This window comes from Stegodyphus dumicola, chromosome X1 (genome assembly GCF_044657685.1).
Source record: "Stegodyphus dumicola isolate Sdum_Otavi_A_Nest chromosome X1, ASM4465768v1".
In the NCBI taxonomy this organism is placed as follows: Eukaryota; Metazoa; Arthropoda; class Arachnida; order Araneae; family Eresidae; genus Stegodyphus; species Stegodyphus dumicola.
The window spans coordinates 26,867,296-26,894,216 of record NC_140780.1 but is presented as its reverse complement, the minus strand read 5'-3'; the positions used below and the strand labels follow the sequence as shown (position 1 = coordinate 26,894,216).

Sequence of the window (26,921 nt, the reverse complement as noted above, 5' to 3'; positions counted from 1 at the left end):
AGAATGTTTCGGTTTCAGATGTACGGCAAGCAGGCAGTTTGTCAGCTACAGTGCCAAGTTATTGATGATACAAATTTATGCTAAAATGATCATTTCTTCTATAATGAGGTATTTTATTCAGTGCTGAAGTGAAATTAAGAATTTGGACTCCACATGTTTTATTATGCTCGGGAGGGGGAATAAAGTGCACATGCGTAAAACATACAAAAAGAAAAAGTTGCTCGTGGCTTTGAGGTCCAGATTTTTTATCATTCTGATATCGGACGTCCGGATCTCAGACTTTGTACTGTATATATTTTATATTTATATATAGTGTATGAAATCTTGAGACCTCAGCAATACCAGATTTTAGATTATCATTTGAATCTGTTAACATGCAAAAATTTTTTAATTAAATATCTCTGTGTGTGTGTGTGTCAAATAATGAAGCATTTTGGTTTTAAGGAATGCATGGTTACCAAGAAAAGCTAAATGGCAATTTTTGTTTCACTAAAAATTAATTCAAATTAAGTTTTTAAAGCAGTTTTGTTTCATGTGTTAATACTTTCTCATTAATTTTATTGAAAAACATAATTTCTTGTTCAGTTAAAAAGTTTCATTTTTCATATCCTGTGTTTGTTGCATCAAAAATTTTCACTGAGGAATTACTTGAATTTTTTTAATTCTCAGTAATCTCTTTATCTTTTTCTTCACAATTGGCAGCAATATTTTCTGGATTTAAAATCGTACTATAGGTTTTGTCTACTATTAATTGATTGTTGATTGAGGCATTGTCATTACAATGAAAAATTTGTATCATCACCATCTGGCATTTCTTCATATATTCCATTAATCCTAAAAATATGTGGTTCTGTTCTATCAAAGCGACTTAGAACTGTCCAAAAAGTTTACATTTTAGATAAATTTACAGTAAGATAGAAGGAGCAGACAAAGTGCAGTCCATCTAGGCAAAGCGTAGAAAGCGAGTGGATTATGTTTAGGGTGTTAATTCAGACTGAGTTAGTTTTGGTTCTCAATGCATTTTGATTAGATAATTAATACAGCTGTAAAATTACTATTGGCTGCTTGAGTTTTAGTTCCATATACATCATCAGAATTGTGTAAGAGTCATATGACAGATTAGGCTCAAAATGTTGCAGTGCAAATAGAGGTTACTATTTTTAGAATACGGAAGGGAAATTTTTTTTGCTAATTTAATCTTTTACATATTCTTTATTTTTCTTACATATGTATATAAATTCTAGTTGCAAAAGCATATTAATTGACTGCCAAATAATACATTGAAAAGTACAGCTGATATATCTGCTCAGTTGTTACTCACAAAAATAATTTTAATAACTGACACATTTGGTATAGAAATAAAAAACTTTTTTGGGAATTATTGTATCAGTGTTATTTATTTTCTATGCAAGTGATAAATTACAGAAAAAAAGCACTTTTGTGTAGTTTTGCCGAATAGCAATGATTAAGAGAAGGGTTAGAATTCGTCTGCATCAATTACACTAATCATATTAAATATAGTAATTGATTTGACTTTTGCATGGAATTACTAGTTCCTAAAGCCTTCTTTTTATTGCAATATTCATATAGAGTATGAAAAAATTATTTCCAAATATATGAAAAGAGATGATTGGTATTTCTGGGTAAGCATGAGCAGTGGCCAAGTTACTATGCCTACCTTTCAGTCCCTTGAAGCATTCTGGCCTGGTCTTCTGGTATGTTCTCATTTTGTAAACTACTACAATGTTTTCTTTTTAAAATTTATTTTAGAAATCTAACTGTAAAAAAAAAAAAAAAATTTTTTTTAGACTCTTGTAGGGGATATTCCGCAAGCTGTAAAAACTCTGTACAATTATCATCAAGTGTGGAAGCAATATGGATTTACACCAGAAATATATGATGTATCTCACAGTCATGCCAAACGGGAAAATTATCCACTTAGACCAGGTAGAAGAGTTCTAAATAAAATCAGAATGTTTAATCTGAGCTTTAAAAAGGATACCTTTTTCTATTATAAATGCTGTTATATTTAAGTGTATGTAATTAATTTTGTACACTGTTTGATATTAAAACTGCTCTTCATAACATGTGCTGCAAATTGCAGGATAGGTTAATGTACTCATGGTATGTAAATGATATTAATCCAGAGCCACTGACTTGAGTTGTTTGTGAAGTGTATGTAATTATGTTATGTTTATACACTGTTTGATATTAAAACTACTCTTCGTAAGATGTGCTGCCAGATGCAAAGTGCGAGTTTGGTTAATGTACTCATAGTATGCGAGTGATATTAATCCAAATCCACTGACTTCAGTTGTTTGTTTTTTTGTTCTAATTTTAACATTAAATCTGGATTGTCTGTGTATTAACCAAAGTAATTAACCAAAGCATATATGTACCTAAAGAATTTCTTAATCAAGATATAGTGAATACAAAACTTATATTTTCTTATATAACTGTATGTGTAAAAAAGGTTTAATAGAAGGGAATACAATAGATGTAAGAGAAAGGTGATAAGTGATAGAAAAATATTTTGAGGAAGTGAAGAATTCTTTTATAAAAACACGTTAGAACATTAGAATATACTGTGCTAAAAATATTATGCATCCAGGAGTGAAATTAGTTTCAGGATAATCGTGTTCTAAAAATGATAATAATAAAAAGAAGCAAAAGACAGTAAATATACTGCATTATAAACTCCAACAGTAAGATTTTCTTTAAATTGAATCCCTTTGCAGTCAGTGGTAGTTGTCATAATAATTTTGCTGTGTAATTTTCAGTTTCCAGGTTTAGTATTAGATATATGCCTATGTCTAATAATGGGAGCATGTCAAATGTCACAAGTAGTATGTTGTAAGATTTGAAAGTAATGTCCATTTCTCAAGGTATACAGCTCTATGTTAAACTGCTTGGCTGGTCTTGATGCAATGTGCATCACATTACACATGCCCAGCAAGCAATATGATATGCAAATCATTCTATTTAATGTGGCCATACTGTTCTGCTGTTCTAAAAGCCATTGTTATACATGTTCTGAAGCTGCATACTTGGCATTTGCAGCCTTTACTAAATAGCACACACACACAAAATAAATAAATAAGTAAATAAAACTCAACAAATTTGAAACATCAACAAAACTTGTATCAATAAAAACGCCTTACCATATGGCTCTTTCATGTTTATATGATGGATGTATGGCATTCACAGTCCAAATTATCATCATTTGCATATCTCGGGTGGGTTGAGTGCGTACATCCTGTGATTTATATGTTTATAGGTTATTTCCTTCTTTGTTGCAGATTACATTTTATATCACTTATTTCCTAAAAAAACAACATTGAGGGAAACATTACTTAATGAATATTTAAGCTATGTATATTTAAATGTGTATGATTTTAATATTTATATTTGTAAATTGTTGAATTAGGGACATAGATGAGAAGTTTAATCACAGCTTCTAATATTACCGAGAAATCAGGTGCCAACCTAGTAATCTTATCAAAAAATATAAATAGTGTATTTATATGTTTATAGGTTATTTCTTTCTTTGTTGCAGATTACATTTTATATCACTTATTTCCTAAAAAAACAACATTGAGGGAAACATTACTTAATGAATATTTAAGCTATGTATATTTAAATGTGTATGATTTTAATATTTATATTTGTAAATTGTTAAATTAGGGACATAGATGAGAAGTTTAATCACAGCTTCTAATATTACCGAGAAATCAGGTGCCAACCTAGTAATCGTATCAAAAAATATAAATAGTGTGTAAACAATTTACAATGTCAAATGAATGCAAGAAATCTCATGTTTCAACCAAAGATACTTCATGTCGAGATATAAGGATTGATGATTAATGCTATCTACAGTGTGTTTGAATGAAGATTGCACAGCAAGTTTCTCATTTGCAAATTGCATTTGAATGTTGGTTGGTTGTATAAAGGTCATGTTAGGCTTTGTCTGCTACCATCATGTGTCAGTATTTGACTGGGGCAGGATCTTGGCTTATTGGGACTGCAATTTATCATTCTGTGGTATTGCTGCTCATGTTGGTTGGGGTCCTATGACTGTCAAGCAAATATGAAATCGATGTATCAAGGATAGCTATGCTGAGCACCATGTAAGATTTCAGCTTGGGTGGGCCATTAACACCTGAGGGCAGACATGTTGTCGTCTCAACCTTGCAGGATCGTATGTCATATATTCCATAACCTGATTCAAGAACTTGGCTCAATGTGCAGGACAGCAAGTGTCCACATGACAGTGTAAGGACATCTGCAACAACAGGGCAACCATTGTTGTAGCTTTCTGTGGCACTGCAGCGGAGACAAGTGTGCTCACAATGCTATGATGGCTGATGACATTGGATACAGCAGTAGCACCATAGCATCATGATTGATGTATCCTTGTGGCACTGAGGAGGGCAAACTTTGCAAGCTGACATTTTTCTATGTTGTATATACCCAGTACATGGTGAGCTTGTATGGGGGCCCCTTAGGTGCACATCTTGGTCACCTTTTGTTCACATAGCTGGCAATGTCAACAACCCTTGTTGCATTTCTGATGTAATGAAGGCCCATGGCTATATCCTATCTTTGAGGTCTTTCTGACATGATCTTTCAACAAGATAATGTACAATTCTGTATTACCCATACTGTCCTTTACCTTCCTTGATGCAAAGGGTGATTGATTGTTCTCCAGATCTCTCATCCATTGAAAGCATCTGGTCATATTTTGCTGAGAGAATGCTACTGCTCACCAACTCACTTCTTACCAGTTCATGAACTCTGGCATAGAGTTGAAGTCACATAGAATGAAGCAACCATAACTGTTAGCTCAATTCGACCTGATTGACGTCCTGCCAGATTACAGTCATTGTACTGCCAGAGGTACTGTGTGCTGAATTCTGCACACTCTGTGCCCCAGATCACTTGCAAATTTAATCATGTTTTCCTCCCATTATACTATATATGTACAGTAAGAGAGATTCTGCTATTTGCTTCCTTTTAATGGCCAGCATTGGAGAAATACTGTGAGCAGAACTTCTGAAAATAGAATTTTTTGTCAGTTGATCCCTGGACCATGTAATTAAATGGGTGACTTTTGTTACTCATTTCCGTAGGTACTAATATACAACTCTGTGTGAATCTGAAGTAAATGGTTTTTTATTTGAATCTCTTGGTGTATTCAGATCTGTTGGTTGCTGTTCAGTAGAACCAGTTATTGAAACCTGTTTTCTGTGAGGATTAATTATTCTGAATAACACGATAAGTGCATTATAGTCTCATCTTGTAAGGCATAGTTACTTTGCTGTGTACAGAGATTGCATTCTTAGCTGTAACTGTCTATGTTCACCAATTATTTAATGTCATGTCTATGTTCACCAATTATTTAAAGCCAAACATACTTTCCTCTAACTGTGTAGATTTGTATGTCTGAAGCTTCTTTTCATCTATATGTAGTTTCTGTAACAATGTCCACCAAATCAATATGTCAGTTACATTTTATTTTATGTAAATTTGACAGATGCTCATTTAGATAAAAAATAAATAAAAATTATAAAATGATTAAGCATTAAGTGTGTGAAACTTATGATTTGTTCACTGAAAATACTTGAAAGGTATTTCATATTTATATACCTTTGTATTATTAAATACCATTTTTTTCCTTTTATTCTAAATTATCTGCATTTCTTCGAATTAATAGAATCTGCACAGAAAACATTTCATTAACAAATTTTGTCATTGAAATATTTGTTGTATGTGCAGTTTAATAAATTTATGTTCTTACTTGGAAAGCTTTAAATGATGCTTGGTAATTAATTTCTTATTCCTTTTCCAGAATTAATTGAAAGTATCATGTATTTATATTATGCAACAAAAGATCAACATCTTCTGGAAATTGGAGTTGATATACTTGAATCCATTGAACACAGTGCTCGGACAGACTGCGGCTATGCCACAGTAAGTGTGAATCATGTTGCAGTGCATCTTTTATTTTATTAATAGTGAAGGGTAAAGAGGTTATCACATATGGTGACAGTCTCTGCTAGACGGAACATTTCTGAGAAATGAGATTCTGGTAGCATTGGTTTAAATGGGAGGATTCCTAGAGAAAAGAGCCCCACTGGAAGCGAAGTCCCACCAAGCTACGGAAACAATGTATCGACTGCGCATGATCTTTCAAACCTCACCAAAAGTGTCTTGGCTCGAGCTCTGTCCCGGGTAGAGATCAACCAATCAGACAAATATTCTACTTCTGAAGCTTCACGTGATCCCAGTCTAATCGATAATTGATTACTGTTTGGCATTCAAGTCTTTGAAGTAAGTGAAATAGGTAACCTAGCTACGTGGTTTTCCTGGAAATGTGCGAGTTCTGAGAATTGTCACTTTCTACGTCAAGTCTCACGTAGCCGAAACATAATGTGATTGGGATCTAAGATTTTACTGTTTCTGTGTTCAAAAGTGTAAAAAGTATCAAAAATACAATTTTTATATATGTGCAATGTTAAAAAACTAAAAACTGTGCAATGTTTAAGGTTATTAGGATATTTGGTGTGTGTAAGAGATTTAATGTATGACTAAAACCAAGAAAGAAAAGGAATTGCAAAAACAAACAAACAAAAGAACTGGGGTAAACTTATGTGAGGGCACCAAAATCTTTTAAGTGCTTATGGCCTCTAAAAACCTTGATCTGGCCCTGAATGCAGTATATACCATGTCCACAAAAGTCCTTACTCAAACTTTATTTTCACAACCATTTGTCATAGACATATGCTTCCTGTCATAAAAATGTTTTAGATAATACAAATGTTCATGTTCTGGCATTTTTAAATAAAAAAAATAAACTTTTTAAAATTTATGAACTTTTAATTTTATATATTGTTGCATGTGTATGGGTTCATAATAGATAGAATGCACAAGTCCAATAATAGGTTAATAAAATTTACTTTTATCAACAGAAATATATCAGAATGCTTGAATTTTCCTCAGAAATATTCATACAAGTGTTCATAATATCATGCAATATAATCAGTAGTTATACTTTAAACTACTTAAAATGTTGAAATACAATGCAGTGCAAGTGTATCTAAAGAGAAAGTTGAATCTTATATCTCAGTTCATGCAGAACTAAACTCGAAGAACAGTAATTAAGCAACTGAACTGAGATGCTCTTTCTCCGGCCTTTTTATAGCTTTCAGCTGGTTGCAAGATATTTCTAGTAATTTCTGCTTCTTGAAATAACTGGAAAGCAGTGGAATTACTGTTACAGCTAACACAATGGTCAATTACATTTACTCAATATAAATTAAAGCAATGCCCATTTATTAAATGCATCTGCCACTGTATTCTTACTTTTCCGGCCTAGTTTTCTCTCAAAATTTGCCTTGCACTGCATTGCACGGGGAAATACAACAATTTTAATTATAATTCTACTAAAATTAGCTATTTAAATACAAAATTCGTAACAATATGTTTTCTTACCCATCATGCTTATATTTAGAAAATGTTACGTGCATTGTAAAATATAAAATACAAAGGTTTGACTGAGGTGTTTTTTTTTAATTTTCGATTTTTTAAAATCAAGTTTGTTGCCCTTCTTGAGGGGTTAGTTAAAATGCAATGAAAGTAAATTGAGATTGTTTTTATTTTTGTTTTTATTTCCATTTCAGGTCATTCATTGAGATTCCTTTGTTATTTAGTAATGTGTAACATTCTTTAATTTATATTTTTTATAATTTATAACTATTTAGTGTGGGTTATGGAAAGAAATGCTGATTGGGCCATTAAATTTTTATGGTATTTTAACTGATGAATATACATAAAATTAAATTTAATATGTTAAAGGGACCATTCGAAAATGATATCTCGTTGAAAGCTTTGTCAATTGTATGGTTTCAGCATGATGGTGCTCCAGTGCATAAATCTGCAGGACTACACAACTTTCTGAGAAGCACCTTTGAAATTATTGGTATACGGGTCCAGTGCAATGACCACCATGATCATCTGACATGCTATATTTTTTTTTCACTGGGGATTTTGAAGCATAAAGCTTATAAAGAAAATCAGCAAATCATGACCTACTTAAGAGATGTGAAGAATACTTTATTTTATGAATATAATTATGTTTAGTAGCTGAGGGCAGAGATTTCGAACAGATATTACACTAAAATCATTTCATAAGTGAAATCTTTGTTTTGTCTCAAAATTTCTAATTTTTTTAATAATAAAATGTCTATTTTTTCTAAATATTAGCATATTTAGATAAAAATATGTTTTTGTACTTTTATAAATTACTGATTTTTCTGTTGCTGTTATTGCATACTACAAAACGTAGAGCATTGTAAGATTGATTGTGTTGTATATTTGCTTGCTTGTTGGATGTTTTTAAGAAGTTTTTTTTTAATGAATTTCTAAAAGACATTGTGGTGATTATTAAAAAAATACAATTTTATCTTTTTCTTCCTATTAAAAAATATGTAGCTTAATTCTTTCATTTAAAGAACTGTTTTGCAATCAATTGTCATCATTTGCATTCTGTCCTAAAAAAAATTAGATATCTTTAAAAGTTTTGTATTAGTCAGAACTTTTCACAGAATCGATTTTTATATCTGAACTTGCATATTTTTCCCATCAATTTCTAAATTGCAGACTATTGATTGTTAAAAAAATATTGTTATGTCTTCTTCTTCTTATTCAAAAGAATATACAGTTTGATTCTTTCAAAGAACTGTTGTGCAGTGGACTTTTGCCATTTCATTTGCATTCTGTGTTTAAAAAAGTCTCTTTAAAAGTTTGGTATTGATCAGAACTTTACATGGCTGTCTGCATATCAGTGCTTGATATTTAAATCTGTCATCATCAGAGTGGTTTTTTTTAAAAGCTGATATTTAATTTTTAGTTATATATAAATTTAAATATTACTTTTTGAAATTTACATAGGATTCCTGTTTTTCTAGAAAAGTTATCTGAAATTTTTAGATAATGCATATCAGTTCATTTTTATCACATGATTCATATTATTTGCATTTTATTTTTATCATGAATATCACATTTTCCAATATCACAATAATGTCTTCCAAACATTTTTGTAATTTGTCTGCAGCCAGTGGCTGTGAAAATAAAAGGCAGGTAAGGATTTTTCGGATGTGTTGTTTATTTAACATTGCAGTATTGTTTCTCTTTCTTGTAGGTGTGAAAATAAGAATATCTGGCATTTTAGCTATTCATAAAAAAGATGATAGAGAAATGAAGAAATGGAAATACTGTTCTGTACTTCTTAAGGGTTCATAGGAATGAAAGTTATGCTTTTCCTTACCTATGCATAGGAAAACAGAAGAATAACTCAAATATTGTTTGATTGTAGATAACTACAATATCTTATCATATTTATCCCTATCCTGCAAGGGTATGAGCTAATAAAACAAGTATTTGATGGGTGGCCTATAGCCAGAGAATATATACAAGACTCATTGAGGTCCCAGATTTTGGAATGGAGGCATGGTGATTCATTGAGGTCCCAGATTTTGGAATGGAGGCGTGGAGATTCATTGAGGTCCTGGGCAACTAAATGGAGATTGCCATTTTCATTCTTAATGCTTGTTTACATCACTACTCCAAAGTGCACACGTGTAAGTTACTTTCTTCCTCCCATATGTCTTCATAGTGTAGTTGGAAGCATACTCAGTGCACATTTGAGAGGTCCAGACTTCGAGTCTCGGCGAGGGCATTGCTGATTTTTCTTATCTTGTGCTTCGAAATACTTAATGCTGGACAAGTGGTACCCAAACTAAAAAATGGTGGCTGATAATTCATCACCACCAGGATTTGTCAATTGGGTCCCCTCATCCGCAGTCATCCTTTAAAACGAGGAGATTATAAGGTATTTTCTCCCTCCCTTCTGCATGCCTTCATGGTGTAACTGGAAGCATACTCAATGTGTATTCAAGAGGGTCAGGGTTCGAGTCCCAGTGAGGGCATATTACAATTTTCATGTCTCCTTTAAAAGAGTAATGACTGCACATATATGTGCTTGTATTGGCAGTTACTTTGAGAAAACGGTACTGGGTGGCTTTTTCATTTTATCATGTTGTTCTCATTTGGCATATATTTTAGAATTTCAGCTATCTCTCCTGTCAGTGGTTCGTTATCTATGGGTAGCTTGATTAATAAATACAGGGGCATGATTGTATATTGGTTGTCACAAATGACCATGTAGTTGCCTTGAACTAAAAAGCATCAGCTTTGTGTAAAAACGTTCTTGATATTCTACAACATGAAATTCTTTAACAAAGATTGCCCACATCACAGTGCAGCTAAGAACGCTATTCTACTAAAATATAAAACATTAACAACTGTTGCCATTCACACAAACTCAATAGTAAAATAAAACATATTGCCATCAACAAGATTATTGTAAAAAGCATAATGAAAAATTAAATAGTGAGAAAATAAATAAGGCAAAAGAAAAAAGAAATGCAAACATTAAATATACATCCAACACCATGTGTGATAAGCTAACTGCCATGTGCTTTGAAGTAATCAGCTCTAATTATTTAAGTGTATGGGAAATTTTATCTATTGGCTTGCTATTTTTATATGAAATTGTAATGAAAATGTCTTTTCTAATTTATTTTGCAGTAAAATATGCTTTTCCATTTTTTCATTTACCTTTCTGTATTAAAATATTCCACCCATTTATGCCTATTTATCTTCCTTACAAGGACTGATCACAAATTTCTTTGTTCCAAACTTCATTTTTAGCAAATAGTCAGACTTTACTCTCTCCCATGTGTAGTGCAGATGTTAACCACATTTTTTTTTTTTTTTTTAATGAAATTCCCTAAGAAGTCATCCTTTTCCATGTATTTATGTGCTTTCCTTGAAAAGTTTGTCTATGCACTTTAGCATTACCAATAGTGTCTGAATATAATGAATGTATTACAGATGTTCTTCAGAAAACAAGTTAAATTTTTTTAGTGTTGAAATAATATGTTGTTTATTTTGTTTTTCTAGATAAAAAATGTAGTGGACCATAAAATTGAGGACCGGATGGAATCATTTTTTCTTGCTGAAACAACTAAGTATCTCTACCTCTTATTTGATCCAGATAATTTTATTCATAATAATGGATCTTGTGGAGAATTAATACAAATGTCTGGTGGAAACTGCATAATAGGAGCTGGTGGTTATATTTTCAATACTGAAGCTCATCCAATTGATGTTGGTGCTGTGTATTGTTGCAGTGCAAAGCATCAGGATCATCAGATTTTACTGTATGAATTTCAAAAAAAATTGGATCTTCATTCTCTTCTTGAAATCCGTGACATGGATGACTTTTTCAAAGTCTTTAAGCAAAGTAAGAAGCAGAAGTATAAATCAGAGAAAATCCTTAAAAATGTAACATCTATTGAAATTCTAAATGGAACACAAACTACTGGGATTGATAATAATTCAGAAGACATGCTTAGTACTGAAAAAAACAGTTTCTCAGTATCTTTTAATAATAGTGTTAATAATATATTGCATGACAGAAGTCAGAATAGTAATAGTACATTTTATAATGAAGAAATGACAAATGAAAATATTACTAATGTTAATGCTGAAGTAACAAAAGATATAAGTGATACAAATATTTCATCCAGTGATTTTATACATAGCAATTCAACATTGCTGTCAAATACCACATTTTCAGAGGAATTAGATGATTTAGAGACTCATAGTGATAATGAGCTTAATTCAAATTCCACTTTTATAGTTCATGAAAGCTCTGAATCTTTAGAAAATAGACAGTCAGATGTGCTTGATCAAGCAAGCTCCAACTTTGCAGTTTCTGACCCAAATTTGACTAGTACTTCAGTTATTCATCAGAAAGTAGATGAAAAATCAATCTCCTTAAGTTCCTCTGATGACCTGTATGATAAAGAATTTTGCAGTTATGAACTTCTTGTATGCCCTGCACAACCTTTTATTTCTAGGTTGAATATAATGGGAGAAATGTTCAATATTTAAAGTTTTTGTGGTTGTATTTTGTTATAATGAACATTAATTTCTGATTAAGGTTCAGATTAACTATGCATATGCTAGATAATATATATCCTATTTTTTTACTTTCTTATTCTATATATGTCATACATAAAACCTATTTGTTTGATACTGAAGTTATATTTTTTTCTAGTTAAAATTTTCAGTGCCTTAAATGTTAGTAGATGTGATGTCAGTTATTAATGGGAAAATGTTTCTGTTCCTTAAAATATTGAAAATATTCTAATTTGTGATTTCTTAACATGCAGCAAAATTGTACTATCAGATCAACAAAAAAGAACAGTTTGATATGTGCTGTGGTTATTACATTTTTACTATTTAGAGCTTCATACTGTAAAATCTAAACTTGTGAATTGTCATGGAAATTGAAAGGCAGCATAACAAGAGTATATACAAAGGAGTTAAGCACTTTAATTTTTTTCTTTTGTTAAATTTAGAAAATGTATTGATGGAAATTTTTATAAATATAATTCTAGTAAAAGTATCATCTATTTTTAAGTAGGCAAAGAAAACCTGCAGCTGGATGTCTTACTTGATCTGTTTTTTTCTTTTCTAAATTATAAGTTATCTAGTTTTTTTATTTTTATTTTTTATTTTTACTTCTAAGTGTCATTTTCCTAAGAATTCAACATTAAAAGTTGTGCTCACAATAGCTATTTAATTATTGGCAGCTACATGGTTACATTCAGTCAAACCTTGTTTTAGTAAACTTCAAAGGACTGGAAGTTCAAATATAAAATTTGATTACTTTTTTCTTGTATTCAAATTTTCTTCATAAGCAGAAATTATAGAGTTTCAATTTTTGTATAAGATATCCACAATAGATGGATAAACTGCATTTCTGACAGATATGGATCCAGTTTGTATTTTTTGAATAATGCTTATCTTCTCTTCAATGCAGAAGCTTTACGTTTACAGCTCATCATATGGATGTGTCTGTGTGATTATGGCCAGCCTCGAGGGCTATCTGCCTTCGTGGAGGATTTTTTAAGGGAAAATGGCTCGTATACCTGATACACATGGGAAAACCACAAAAACGCCCATGCAGCCAGCCCATTCGCGAGATTCGAACTTTGGACTGAACTACCAGTATTCAGCAACTTTGCCGTTCGGCCGCTGGTCGTCCTCATCATATGGATGATTTTTTTTGACACAGAATGTAAAGTTTGGTCAAAAAATATGTGAAAACTTTGCTCTTCTGATGCAAAGGGAAGATAATTTTGTCATCTACATGGTCACTGCTATCAGATCCAATGTTCAGACAGAGCACAAATTATTTCTTCCAGGACTGTATGGTTACAATGCAAAGACTCAGTAACCTTTATAAAAAATACATGCATGGGAAAAGATCTAAAGAAAGAAAAACTCCTATTTGGAGGATAGAACGTGGGAGCATTTCTATGCAAATAAAACAGATAAGGACAAAAAAATTCATTCCCTAAAAGAAGAATCAACTAAAAACCACAAGTACCTAAGATTCTCTACTGTACCTGAATAGCGAAAATTTCCGTTATAGTATCAGCTTTGTATAAGAACTCTGTCTAGCATTTCAAACAAAGGATTTGAGTGGAATTGGAGAACCCATTTACATTTTATAATTCACTGGTCATGTACACCATATGAGATGTCCTAAGATATGCTTACTGTATCCTCTTTCTGCTGGAGATGGATGTCCTGCATAGTCTTTCTGACATTGTGAGTCTTTCTGATTATGAGACAAATGAAGATTTAAAAAAAGGTAGATAAAAGTATTTTCTTTTACTGATGAAATGTGGATCCTTAATTTCCTATACGTGCATCATTTTGAAAGTTAGTAATTTCTTCATTAAAACTTGCATAAATTCTAGACAAATACAGAAAAGGTTTCAGTTGAAGATATGTGTACAGTTTGTTATGTTTTCATATTCTTGAAGGTTTGCTATAATAGTATAAAATAGCATTAAGTGTATAGCAAACTGAATGGGACAAAAAGTTTTCATTTCCTAATAAGCCAAGTTCATTATAGCAGGGTTCAACTGTATTTAAAAATCATACTGAATAATTGAAAGGTCACAGTTCAAAATTGTGCATTGATTTATGCAACAAATAGTGATTGCATAATTGGCTTAACATCTGTATATGCAGTATGAGATGGTGCTCTGTTTTGCATAGAAGTTTCCATCTGCTAAATATATCTCTTTATTAAAATAAAGCTTTCATTAGTGTCAAGAAATTACATGTACTGGTAAAGAAGCTCATTGTGCCAGTTTTCCCATCTAATCATTTAATATGTGTAATGTAATTATTTTTTTTTATCTTGATTTTCTTATTTTCATCTGCAATGCATCAACATCATTTTTACAGGGTTGTCACGCTACCTGGAAAACCAGAAAAGTCATGGAATTCAAAAATTGACAAAAAAAGGGGGGAAATCAGGGAATTAAAATATTTTAGTCAAAATTTGAAAAGTCAGGGAATTTCGTAAGGCGATTCCCCAAAAAAGCGAATTTCATGCCAACGTTTGTGTGAACAAACCAAACTCCAACAAATTTTGTATTGTGTGAGCGTCATTCGGGTAGCTGGCGTAGAACCAATTTTCGAAGCTCCAATCAAATTGTCTTTAAGAAGGCAAAGCAAGTTTCTAGCAACTTTGGTTTCCAGTAACCTCAAGAATCGAGAGACTCGCAAGCGCATGTGCAGTGCATGTTAAACTAAAGGAAATACCTTCCCATTCTCATATAAAACCGTAATGCAAATCAGTTTGCTATTACGCCACTAGAAAGCAGGGGGAAAAAATTCGGCAAGGGATTTGGCGGCGAGAATTTCCCCCTCCAGGATATGTACACGTTAAGAAGAAACATTTTTTGCTGAAACGTTTTCTTTGACTTTTCGCAATAATTTAAACTCGGATTTTCGACCCCTATTTTTTTTTTTTTTTCCCCTCAAAATAACTAATCGAAGAATGAATTTACTTGCGTGAAAAAATGTTTTCTTTTCCTTTAAAGTTTAAAGGTATTAACGATATTCCTTTTATGAGCTCTTGATAAACGTGACCTTTGGGCATGCACAGCTGTTTCCCTCTATGTTGGGATGGAGGCACTCCTGTTGTGATGTGTAGTTTTCCTTCTTAACAATACATATTCTTTGTATAAAACAAAATCATTTTAATCCTAGTATGTGGTGCACATGAGATTTGGCGACATTATGATGAGCAGTAAATGGGTCATTTTGGTGTTGGCGACAATTTTCAAAATCGTGCCAAGGCGGCAACGTAAACTAGGATTTTAATAAGTGCTTTATTTTTCATTTTGCAGCAAAATAAAAAGTAGTAATCAGTCATATAGGCAGCAAACGGGTCATTTTGGTGTTGTTTCAAAATCGTGCCAAGGCGGCAACGTAAACTAGGATTTTAGTAAGTGCTTTATTTTTCATTTTGCAGATAAATAAAAAGTAGTAATCAGTCATATAGGCAGTAAACGGGTTATTTTGGTGTTGGTGACAATTTTCAAAATCCTGCCAAGGCAGCAACGTAAACTAGGATTTTAATAAGTGCTTTATTTTCAATTTTGCAGCAAAATAAAAAGTAGTAATCAGTCATGTAGGCTATATTCGCCAAAATATCGCTGATTATTGTAATTTAATTTTTAAGTAATTAACTTTATTTTAATGTTATTTATACCATTTACTGTGGCTTCTTCCCTCTAAGTTTATTTATTATTAGTTAATAATGCTTCCAAATTTCAGGTAATTTTTTCTGTCATAATCCTGAAACTAATTCTAGCAGTATGATGACATACTATCATGAAATTTAATGCACATATTTTTTGCTTATGTATGCTGCTAAATAAATATGAAATACCTGAATTTATTTTAAAATACCATTAAATATTCTTTCGTTTAGCTGCAGAATGTCCAGCAAAATAAACATTTTTTAATTCAGATTGGGCAGATTCTAATCTTAGTGTTCAATGGAGAAAACAACAACTATTTTAGCTATAATAGTAATTCTTTGGACATTATATATATATCTATATATAGATATATATATATTAAGTCATGTGTAATTGGCAAATTTTCGTGTTTTCAAGTAGTGTCATCATTAATTTACGTCCCAGCACAACCTACGCAGTTAGACTGGAATTTTCTTAAAACACACCTAGAAAACCTGGAAAAGTTGGGGAATTTCATTCTCCTGTTTGAGTGGCAACCCTGTATTTAGCTGTGGCTATATCATTACCTGTTTAAATAATTGATTAAATAACCTATCTTACGTTATATTAGTTTAAAGCAGTGGTTTCCAACCTTTCATACCTCTGCCCCCTTTTTTTGTAAAAAACTGTTGTCCTTCTCAATATTCATAGCAATCTAATTTTCATATATACTCACTTGATATTGTAATTTCTGTAATGGGCTACAAAATATAAAATATTTTATATAAATATATGTCAAAAATATTTGTCTGTTAGAGGTAATAATAATTTTAAATCTAATAAAAACAAATCTTACTGAAGTACCAAAAATAGAATACATAATTAATACATCATAATGCTATTTTAATGTGATGGTAGAGCTTGTTTTCCAGCATAAATTTTCTCAAACCATGGTATCATTGAAGATGTAAATAATGTAGTATTATTTTAAATTCTTTTTCAGTCACTAAACAAGATTAGTACTTTGTCTTTAAAATAGCTACTACAGAGAATCAAGTTTCACATAAGTAAGTGCTGCAAATGGCAATAAAGTTTTTAAAGCTTTGTTTCTTAAAGCAGGAAAAATCTTTCTTTATCTGTGTCGTAAATGTAACAATATTATTTTCTTGTTGGAACATCTGCTTTTATGTGCTGCTACAAGATAAGTCAGTTATTTCTTGCACTGCTCTCAGAAGTCCAAAATCATCATTTTTCAGTCACAAATGGTTTTCTTATCCATTCATTATTTTCGACATGTGAAGATCTTTAATGTAAAAGAACTGCTTCCATAAACTGGTCAAGTGAGTATTAATAAGAACTTTCCTTTCTTCTATATCATCTGCAGTGCAGGCAGTTTTTAAATTGGGAAACATGTCAGAGTTATTATTTTTCAAACTTATTATCCAGAGTTCGAATTTTTTTCATAAGTCCAGTAATCTTGTCTTTTTGCGTAAGAACATGAATTTGAGGCCCTAGCATTGATTTATTTAAGTACTGAGTTTTTGAAAAATATCCACTAAATATGGAAATTTTACAAGAAATTTTATGTCATAAAACAAGTTTTCTTCATCTCAGTAATTATCTGTCAGAAACATGGCAATTTCTTCTTTTAACATAAAACTGTTTGAAGTATTTTGGGAGAAGAAAGCTAGCGTGCCTCACAGTAATATAGAAGTGCTGTTTATTCTGCATCCATATCATCACACAGTTTTGAAAGAGCCTACTTCTTAATGGTCTATTTTTAATCAAATTTACAACTCTTATAATAACTTCAAATGCTGTCAGATCGCCTCCCATATCTTTTGAAACAAGGAATTGTATATCAGTCATGCAATGTCTCCAGGTTTCACGAGGAGCCACCTTTCGAACTAGTGCCTGTAGACCAACGCTTGATCCTGCCATAGATGGAGCACTATCTGTGCATAGCCCAATAAGTTCTTCCACAGAATGTCATTTTCATTCAAAAAATTTATCAATCATGTTAAAACATTTCTTGTAGTATGCATTCAATAGGTTTTTGACAGTAACATACCTTCTCTAACATCAGTTCTGCAATATATCTTACATATGTAATCAAATGTGCATTTTTAAGTACATCTGTTGCTTCATCAACTTGCAATGCAAAATAAGATGGTTTTGTTTTTCCTATTAATTAATCACAAGGATCTTCAGATATATCAGAAGTTCTTCTTCCCACCATATTATCTTCAATTGAAATCATTCTAAGTTTATCATCATACGAATCGAGTCGCCAAGCATCATAGTTACCATGTCAGTAGTTGCAAGTAGGGCCAAGTTTCTCTTACTGAATGAAGTTTTTTTTTTTTTTTTTTTTTTTTTTTTTTTTTTTTTTAATTTACCAATTCTATGGGAAACTTTATACTATGCAAGCAATGCTACTGATGGTCTTTCAAAACGTTTTTGCTTTCAAAACACATGGTCTTTCGAAACGTTTTTGCTGTTTATTTAAAATCTCTAAATTTTCTTTGGAAAAATTCTCAGCTTCCCAACATGATCTACATGTATTTTTTTCAAGATATTGTTTTAATTTTTTGGGTTTCATGCTATATTCAGGCAGACTATACATATAGAAGTAAATACATTCATCATTCTTGGTCGTTAATAACCTTACATATGAATACTGACTGGATCATATTTTCTATACTTAGGATTAATATTTTGCATAGTTGTCTAACTGCTATTTACATTGCCTTTGCTTGTACCTCCTTCCTCTGCTTCAGTCAGTTTTCTTTTTAATCTAGTTATGTATTTATCCATCTAAAAAGGATATTATTTTGAATCCTTTACAAATACTTACTTTGAAATTTACCTCAGTATTAATTCAGAAATATACCAATTGAAGTGTTTCTTTCTTCATACAAAGGTGGTTCTCACTGGAGCTACTAACAAACATATTACAAGATACTACCCCACTACTTTGTGGGAAATCTTCTGTTTAACAACTCTTCTCTGGCTCCAAATGCAAAAGCAAAACTTGTTACCAATCTTGTTTGCCTGACAATGATCAGCACAAGCCCATGACATTACTTACAGCAAGGAGTCAAATGCATCTCTCATTGGCATGAGCCTTGAATGCTGTATAGGTGACTGTCCGATTTTAGTTCAGCTCAGTTCCACCCACAGTTTTGAAAGAGAGAGCACCCCAGGAGGGACAGATCTGATAACTCGTCGCCCTTCTTTTCCTACTACCCTTTGGCGAGGACTTTTGGCTTGCTTCATATTTAGAGTGCATCCATACTGCACAGACACTACACATTTACAAACATTCATGCCATATCTGAGATTCAAATCCGGGCCCTTTGGTATGGCAGTCAGTCACTAATCACTTTCCCAATTGGACAACTCAAGCAAGACTTTATGTTGTCATTCCAGTAAGAGTATGTATAGATTTCTAGGATTTGTGCTCAAGCCACTCGGATGAGGGTTTTAAGTTATGCTCAACCATTTTGCTAATTTTTGACACTGATTTCACATCTTTTTTGTTTGTATTCGAAAATGATATTTTGGTAACAGCTGCTTGCTCCCATGCAATAGTCTCACACAACCCCTAAGGCAGCATGTCCTACAGATTGGAAACCACTGGTTTAATGTGAAATGCTTACAGAAAAATATGCAAAACATATTTTTAACTCAGACTAGTATGATCTGCAATCACAAGTGAAACATTTCAGAATTTTGTTTAATTTTTTTATTTGTGAATTTTGTATTTCTTTATATTGCGTGGGGTAGGTACTATCTTACACAGATTTATTTATAAAAATTTTGACTGATGGAATCTTCATCTAACACAGGGGTGGCCAAATGTTTAAGGAAGGGTGCCACTATCTGGGGGGGGGAAGTTATGCATGCCACTTCCAATTTTCCAGCGTATTAAAAAATAAGAAGTGAAAAAACTTTTATTTATAGACTGATTATGGAATTTTTACACAAAGAGCACTTTTTTATGCAAGTCTGAATAATAGTAGACATTTAAAAGATAATGTAATAAATAAAGCAAATGTACAAACTAGGGTTTTTATTGTTTAGGTTTAGTATTAAATAAAAATGAATAATATGGAACACTTAATTTTAAATAACTATTAAACAATGAGTACTTAATTAATGTGGCTTTTGAATATATATATATATTTATTAAGTCATCTATATGAGGATTAGTTATTGAAGATGTTAACAAAATTTGTTTTAGGTGCACACCAGTTAATCTTGAATGATATTTTGATTACATTATGTTCATAATAGAAAACATTTTTTCACAAATATATGATGATCCAAACTACAACAATAGTGTGATGGAGTGTCGCTATAGTGAAATAACCTAAACCATAGTTTAAAGAGCTATATTTATTCTAATGTGTTCATGTGTGCATCTGTTGACGGAGTTGATACAGATGATATTCTTTCAGATTTTTTAATTTTTCAATGAGTCCTTGCATGTCACTGTTAAAATTGTCACTGTGTGCTGCGGGTTGGCCATCCCTGATCTAATAAAATGCCAAAGTCAAAAGTGTTTTTCCATGCTTTGATCCCCTTTAAAAAAAAAATGTGTTAATTGGGTGATGAGATGACTGTTGTCAAGCAATGGCTTTTTGGTCGTGCATTCTTCTTTTAAAAAGCAAACTTGCTGTATGTCTTACTTATTTTTTTTTCCTTGTTTGAAATAATAAATCACTTATCTAAAAGAACATTCCATTTAAGGCATTTGTTCCAAATCAAGTAGCACTCTAAATTTAACTAAGTTTTTAAATTTTATTCATAATAAAAGGAAGGTAACTAAATACTAATGAAAACTATTTTCTCGTAAATGAAACTGTACACAGTTATATAAATGTTAAATTTCTGTCTTGTTCATTAGTATCATTGTATTAATCTTGAAATAGTAACTATGTAAATTTTTATATATATCAGAACACACAGTGCTCAAAGTAAGAGACAGATATTTAGATTTTTATATTTTCTAACTTGATTTTAAACGTCAGAAATTTAAATGGAAAGTAGCCTTTATAAATCAACACTTAAATACTTTCTAATTTATTGTAAACAAAAGGGAAAGTTGGCAAACACTTATTTTAAAAGCGTTTTTTAACTTGTAAAAAGTGAAAGCTAGACTCAAAAGTTGGACAGCTTATAATATGGGTTCAGTGAAATTTTTGAAAGGCCTTTTCTCCATGTTGCCACTTTTGAGTTTTATGCATATTTTCCTCATGTAGTGATATTTATACTGATTGATTCCTGCATTTTGTTGTGTTGTGTATTTATCAAAGAATGCATTCCGTAATTTTCTTACTCTGTTTTAGTGGAAATGGTAACACATATTTTAGTTCTTTATTTCATTTTTGTTGCATGATATTTCCATGGCTATTTTCTTTTGTTAAATATTATGGACCCACAATGGTCTGTGGTAATGTTCTTTTTTGAGGTTTTAATGTGTATAGCTGAAATATAAAATCTATTCATCACATATATTCAGTAAAATATATGTGTCCACAATTATTCTTTTCTTTTGTTAAATATTATGGACCCATAATGGTCTGTGGTAATGTTCTTTTTTGAGGTTTTAATGTGTATAGCTGAAATATAAAATCTATTCATCACATATATTCAGTAAAATATAGGTGTCCACAATTATTCTTTCAAATTTTAGCATCCAAAAACATTTTCAATTCATATAAAATACATGTGAAGAGAGAGAACAACTCAAAAAGATGTTTGTTCATCACAAGCATTTATAAATGGAATCTCCCTCATGGAAGAGGAACTTATCAATAACTATCTCTTCATCATCTAAATAGAAATAAGTTTCATATTATGACAAGAAATAAGTTTCATATTATTATATTCATGACAATAGAAATAAGTTTCATATTGTTTTAGTTTTTGAAATGATAACTGTCTAGTTAGGATGTTGTATGTAATTTTTAAAGTGTAATTATGGGGTAATGCTTATATACAACCCTGTATATGATAATTTATTAAAGTTATATTTATATTTGGAAAGGATAATAAGTTGTGAAAGTTATATTTTAGAAGGATAATAATTTGGATTTTTCTTTCGCAAAAGCTCTTTTAAAGACTGATATATTTTAATTCTGGAGAACTAACTAAATTTTCAAGAGATGTGATAAATGAAGTTTCCCTGAAAGAGTTAAAATGTGATTTGTATGATATTTCTTGGCTACATGAATATGCAGAATATGCAGAATTCTTATGTAAGACTGTCATACATTATAATGTACTTCACAGCCTCTTTCGATCTTTGTAGAAGAAATATTATGAAGAATTTTAAAATAAGAATATCTTTAAAATCTAGTGAGACATTTATTTGGTAGCAGGTAACAGTAAATTGATAGGCAAAGGAGACTATATAACTAGCTTTCCCTTTTATAGTTTGATTAATACTTCGAATTTTAAAACCAGACATTTCAACAATTCATGGCTCATTCATTTTTGTAATTTATGTTTTAATGTTTTTAACTCTCTTAGCATTACGACCAGAAAATTCCATACAGAAGGTTGCCTTCCACATTCATTATACATGAAAATTTCTGCTAGCTTTTAATGTATCCGATTTCAGTTTGGATGTATATTGGAAGAAAAGGAATCAAGGTACAAAATGAAAGAGTAATTTTTTAATTAAAATCAAGAAAATATCAATTATTGGTGACATTTTGAAGAACTTTGAAATTTCAGGGCTAAACCCGTAATGCTCAGAGGGTTAAGTTATGTTATTTTTATGTTTTTGTAATTGTATGTGTGTAATTTATGTATTCTTTTTAAGGTTATGCTTCATGCTTTACTTAAATTCTGAATTTCATTATTACATTAATTTTAATTTTAACCCTTTAGGTCCTAATGGGCATATATGTCCCACAGATTAGATTTCATACCCTATTGGGTAAATAAAACCCAGTTTTAATTTTTTTTTTATATATATATATATAATTGCAATGTTTTTAAGGAATCGGGGAACAAATATATGACTAACGAAACCTGGCAACACTTTGAGATTACAGATGGCACACTTATGTTTTTGAGATTTCCAATAACTCAGGTTTCGATTTGTCTTTTTTTTTTTTTTTTTTTTCAATAAGTAAAAATTATATTTAAGGCATACTTAGTATGAAATAGTTCTTATTGTTCTTATTAAGCAGTAATTTAACATTTTTAATGTCAGATTTAAGAAATTTTGAGTAAATCCTTTTGTTAGATATATTGTCCCAATTGTATTGAACAGTGGGTTAATATGTTCCACCAGTCATCAAATTACTACATGTTGATGTATTATGTTTGTGTTTTGAAACATATGAAAATTTCTGTTGTATATGAACTGGTGCATGTGACTGAATTTGTTTTGTAATATTCACATTATATGTTACTGTAAATTTTAGTTTTGTTTTCTGAGAAAGGGTAATATCCTAGATGATTGGGACAAATAGTCCTAGTTGACAATATGATTGTGACATATTGTCCCAGGAGATTTCCGGGAAACTGCGAAAGTTAAAAACTTTTAAACTCATTATTACACTTCTTTTAGTATGTCAACATTAAATTAAAATACTTTTCGTAGTTAAATTTTAATCATGCAAAAGTCAGGTCAAAAGGTTTAAAGAGCTTCCCTTCATTATATGCATTAATTCTCATTTCGGAATTTTCATTTTTTAATTGTTATCATTTTTTCTCTTAATTTGCTGCAGCTTTAGTTGAGAGCAATACCGTATCTTAGACATGATATTATATGCTTGATATGATTCAAGGTATTTGCTGTTACTATCATTTTCTTATAATTGCTAGTGTGTTACTGTCATTTAGTATGCCTAATGTTTGGGTTAAAAACTGGATATTATATGATTTTCTGCTTGTTAAATATGATGTATTGAAAGCATGTATCTTTGTAATACTTTCTACAGTTATTTATTGATGTCTGTTTTCCATCCATTGTGTCAGTTGGCCTGAAACTGCTAGTCAGAAGTTTATCAGTTTCATTAAATAGGCCAAATGTAACCCATTTAGATATCCTTAGTTTTCATATTGAAACTGTCAAAGATATTAATAGTTTTCAGTAGTCAAGGAACAAGAATATAAAACTTTCATGTTCTATGTATGTGTGATACATTTTTATGTACTGTGGTAAATTACAAACAAGTATTAGAATAGCCAATTATTAGTAAATTCTTTAAACTGTAGTCCTCTCCTCTTAAAAGAGGACTTGAGCATTTTCATCTTTTGGATCTTAGATCATTCTGAGATGCTAAGGTTTTTCTGATGAAGACTGTAAGTTGCAGGCTTATATAGTACATTTTTATAATAATAGCACATTTGATGTCACCTAAATGAAACAGGGTGTAGATAAATGTATGTCTTGAATGCTGTTGATAACACAATTTCAGATACTTTGAAATTCAAATAAGAATTTGCAGCCTTTCTCAGTGTTGGCTGTTACTTTCCATTATATGTGAAGTTTTTTAATAATTTGTTGATGTAAATACTGAGTACCATTTGAGAATGCCAGCAATCTCTGCAAATAAAATATTTGTGATGACAGTTTTTCCCCCTTTCGAGGTGGAGGGTTTAATTTAAAGTATATAATAGTTTTCTGTATAATTTTTGCTATTCACCATCCTTTTTAGCTTTTCATGTGAGTGAATTTTGAAGTTGAATGATGAAATTTCCCACTAATTTTGTATTATGGTTCATCATTTATTTTTGCTGCTAAATATGTAATATAAAATTATGTAAAGTGAGAATTATTGAAGACTTAATCAAAATAGATATATTGAATATTTCTTTATGGAATAAAACTTCATTTGTGATATTTCTTTTGGTGATGTTTAACCGTCCTATGAACTGTCCTATGATTTTATGTTAAAATTAAAAATGTAATGTTTTAAATGACTACTGATGCATCAAAAGTCATTGTTTTCCATATAAAGTTCTGTGTCTAATATAATTTGTGAAATATTGAAAGAGACTCTTCCCTTCTCATAAACAGGAGGTTTTCTCATGAGCCAAGGATTTTTCTCAGTAGATTATACAGTGCCAATATCAAGGATTTATTATGTATTAAAGTTCTAGCGTTAAAAAATAAAATGCCAACATTTTGAGGTAAAACTCTTGCTTAAATTGCCTTATATGATACTACATGTAATGTTTATCCTATGGTTTTATATGTTATAAAATATGACTAAATTGTATTTGAATACTAGGTGTTTTAATCATAATTGCATAATCTTTATTTATTCATTTAAAACAATTTTATTAAAGCACTGTTACACTATTGATTGAAGTAAGTTATTTTTACATGCCTTTCTCAAGAGTTTTATTGAGTTACACTGCAAGAATTATTTACCTCTATAAAATTAAATTGAAAGCAGCCACATATTCTAAAATGAATTTTGTGTGGAATTTTTTTCTTGTTATATGGTATGTTTAATAAATGGATTCTATACTGTCATAATTTACTATTTAAAGATAATATTTTTAATGAGCAAAATAAATATTTCTGAATTTCTGTCAAGTATCTTATCAATGTTTTATATGGCATCTGACAGTTTTTCTTCAGAATTTTGTGATACAACAACAAAACATTCCATTTCTGTAGTGCCTATATTTTATACAATGTGTCATTGTACATATGTGTATTTATCTGCATCTTAGATTAAAGGAATAAAAGTATATAAGCTGTTATTTTAGTATAAACATGTTGTCATGAGTTATGGATATATGTTGAACTTTTCATTAAATTTAATGTTCAGTACTAGGAAAAGGATTTTAAGGTATTGTGTAAGGAAATCAAATGCACTTTATTTCAGCTTTTTGTGGGGATTGCTCCTGTTCTCCTTTCATTAATTATTCAGCACTCTTCTTTTACTCTCATGTGAACATTGGTTAACACCCGTAGTTCCTGAAGTAATGTTGAAAAACTTTGCAAATGGAAACAGAGCAAACTACCTTGGCATGCACCTTCCATTTACTGAGCTAAAAAGTGAGGGCAGGTCATATCACAACATGGTATTCCAATCAGAAATTCTAGTCTGCAAGGTAAACAGTTCTGATTTTGAATTGTTCCTTGAGAAGTGTGCATGAAACTTTCTTCCCAGATAAAAGCACCTAAAAATATTACATAAAGAAATTTATGGGAATGTTTTCTAGGAAATGAAGAGGTAATTGGTAAACAAGAGTGCTAGGGATGAATTTAATGATGCTGCTGTATCGGTTTTCGGTACTAATTAGACACCTTAAAATCCTTTCCCTATTTATTATTTTTTACACTGAACAGGTCCAGCATCAAATTTTGTATTATGATAAATACAATGTGAAGATGATTAACTTTCCATATTAAATTACAACAAACTTTTTTTTGAGGGGGGGGGGTTATTTCTGTATCAGTGTTTTAGTAATGAACTGAGAGTGTTAGGGTAACAATTAAGTTAGTGTCAGAGCAGGTAGTTGTAATATTTTTTAAGGGATACTATAAATGAATGGGAACTTGTAGTGGTATTTTTTAAGCAGAGTTCTTTTTGTGATATAAAAATTTAATACTGATCCCTGGATAAAGGATAGATATAGAATCTTAGGATAAAATATAGAATTACTGTGACTATATATTTCTCGAATATGAAACACAAGCAAGATTTTCACAAAAAAAAGGGGATTTGAGAAAAAAGGAATGTTACCTTCAAGTAAATAGTTGTTCATTTTTAATTAAAATACTCATATTTTTCAGAAACATGAACTTTATCTAAAGACTTGTTATTTTGTTCTTCTTTTTTAAATTTATTTTACTTCAGATATATTTAGATAGCATGTTAGTTTAGACCTAATTAACTATCTACAGTACTCGACTTAAAAAACTGGAGGCTTCGGGCAAAGCTTGTTATAAAGGTTCCCTCCATTAGTTTTTTTCACTGCAGTAGATGTTACTATTGCAAATTGTATTACATGTACTGTACATATGAAATATTTCATGAAATAACATAATTTCATTCCAAATTGTATACTTCATCTTTATTTACATTTTGTTTTCCTGGTTTAAATTTAACATGTCTCGTAGAATGTATAAAGTGAATGAAAGGGAAGAGCCTAAAGACTTCTTGTTGATTTCATTGCAAACCTTATTTAAATTATGGATATATAACCAAATCAAACTGCAGTTAAGTTGTTTATCAGATCAATTATCAACTATGC

At 30.9% G+C, this 26,921-nt stretch overlaps 1 protein-coding gene across 1 annotated transcript in view; it reads left to right on the top strand.

The window, feature by feature from the left end:
* The window catches only part of LOC118186163 (ER degradation-enhancing alpha-mannosidase-like protein 2), a 63,038-nt gene extending 37,617 nt beyond the window's left edge, over window positions 1-25,421 (top strand). Inside the window, exons 6-9 of the mRNA XM_035356224.2 lie at window positions 1,591-1,715; window positions 1,809-1,947; window positions 5,849-5,970; window positions 11,023-25,421. Coding sequence (XP_035212115.2) covers window positions 1,591-1,715; window positions 1,809-1,947; window positions 5,849-5,970; window positions 11,023-12,018 — 1,382 coding nt within the window. The 3' untranslated portion in view covers window positions 12,019-25,421. The remainder of the gene's footprint in view (window positions 1-1,590; window positions 1,716-1,808; window positions 1,948-5,848; window positions 5,971-11,022) is intronic.
* Window positions 25,422-26,921: the final 1,500 nt, after the last annotated feature.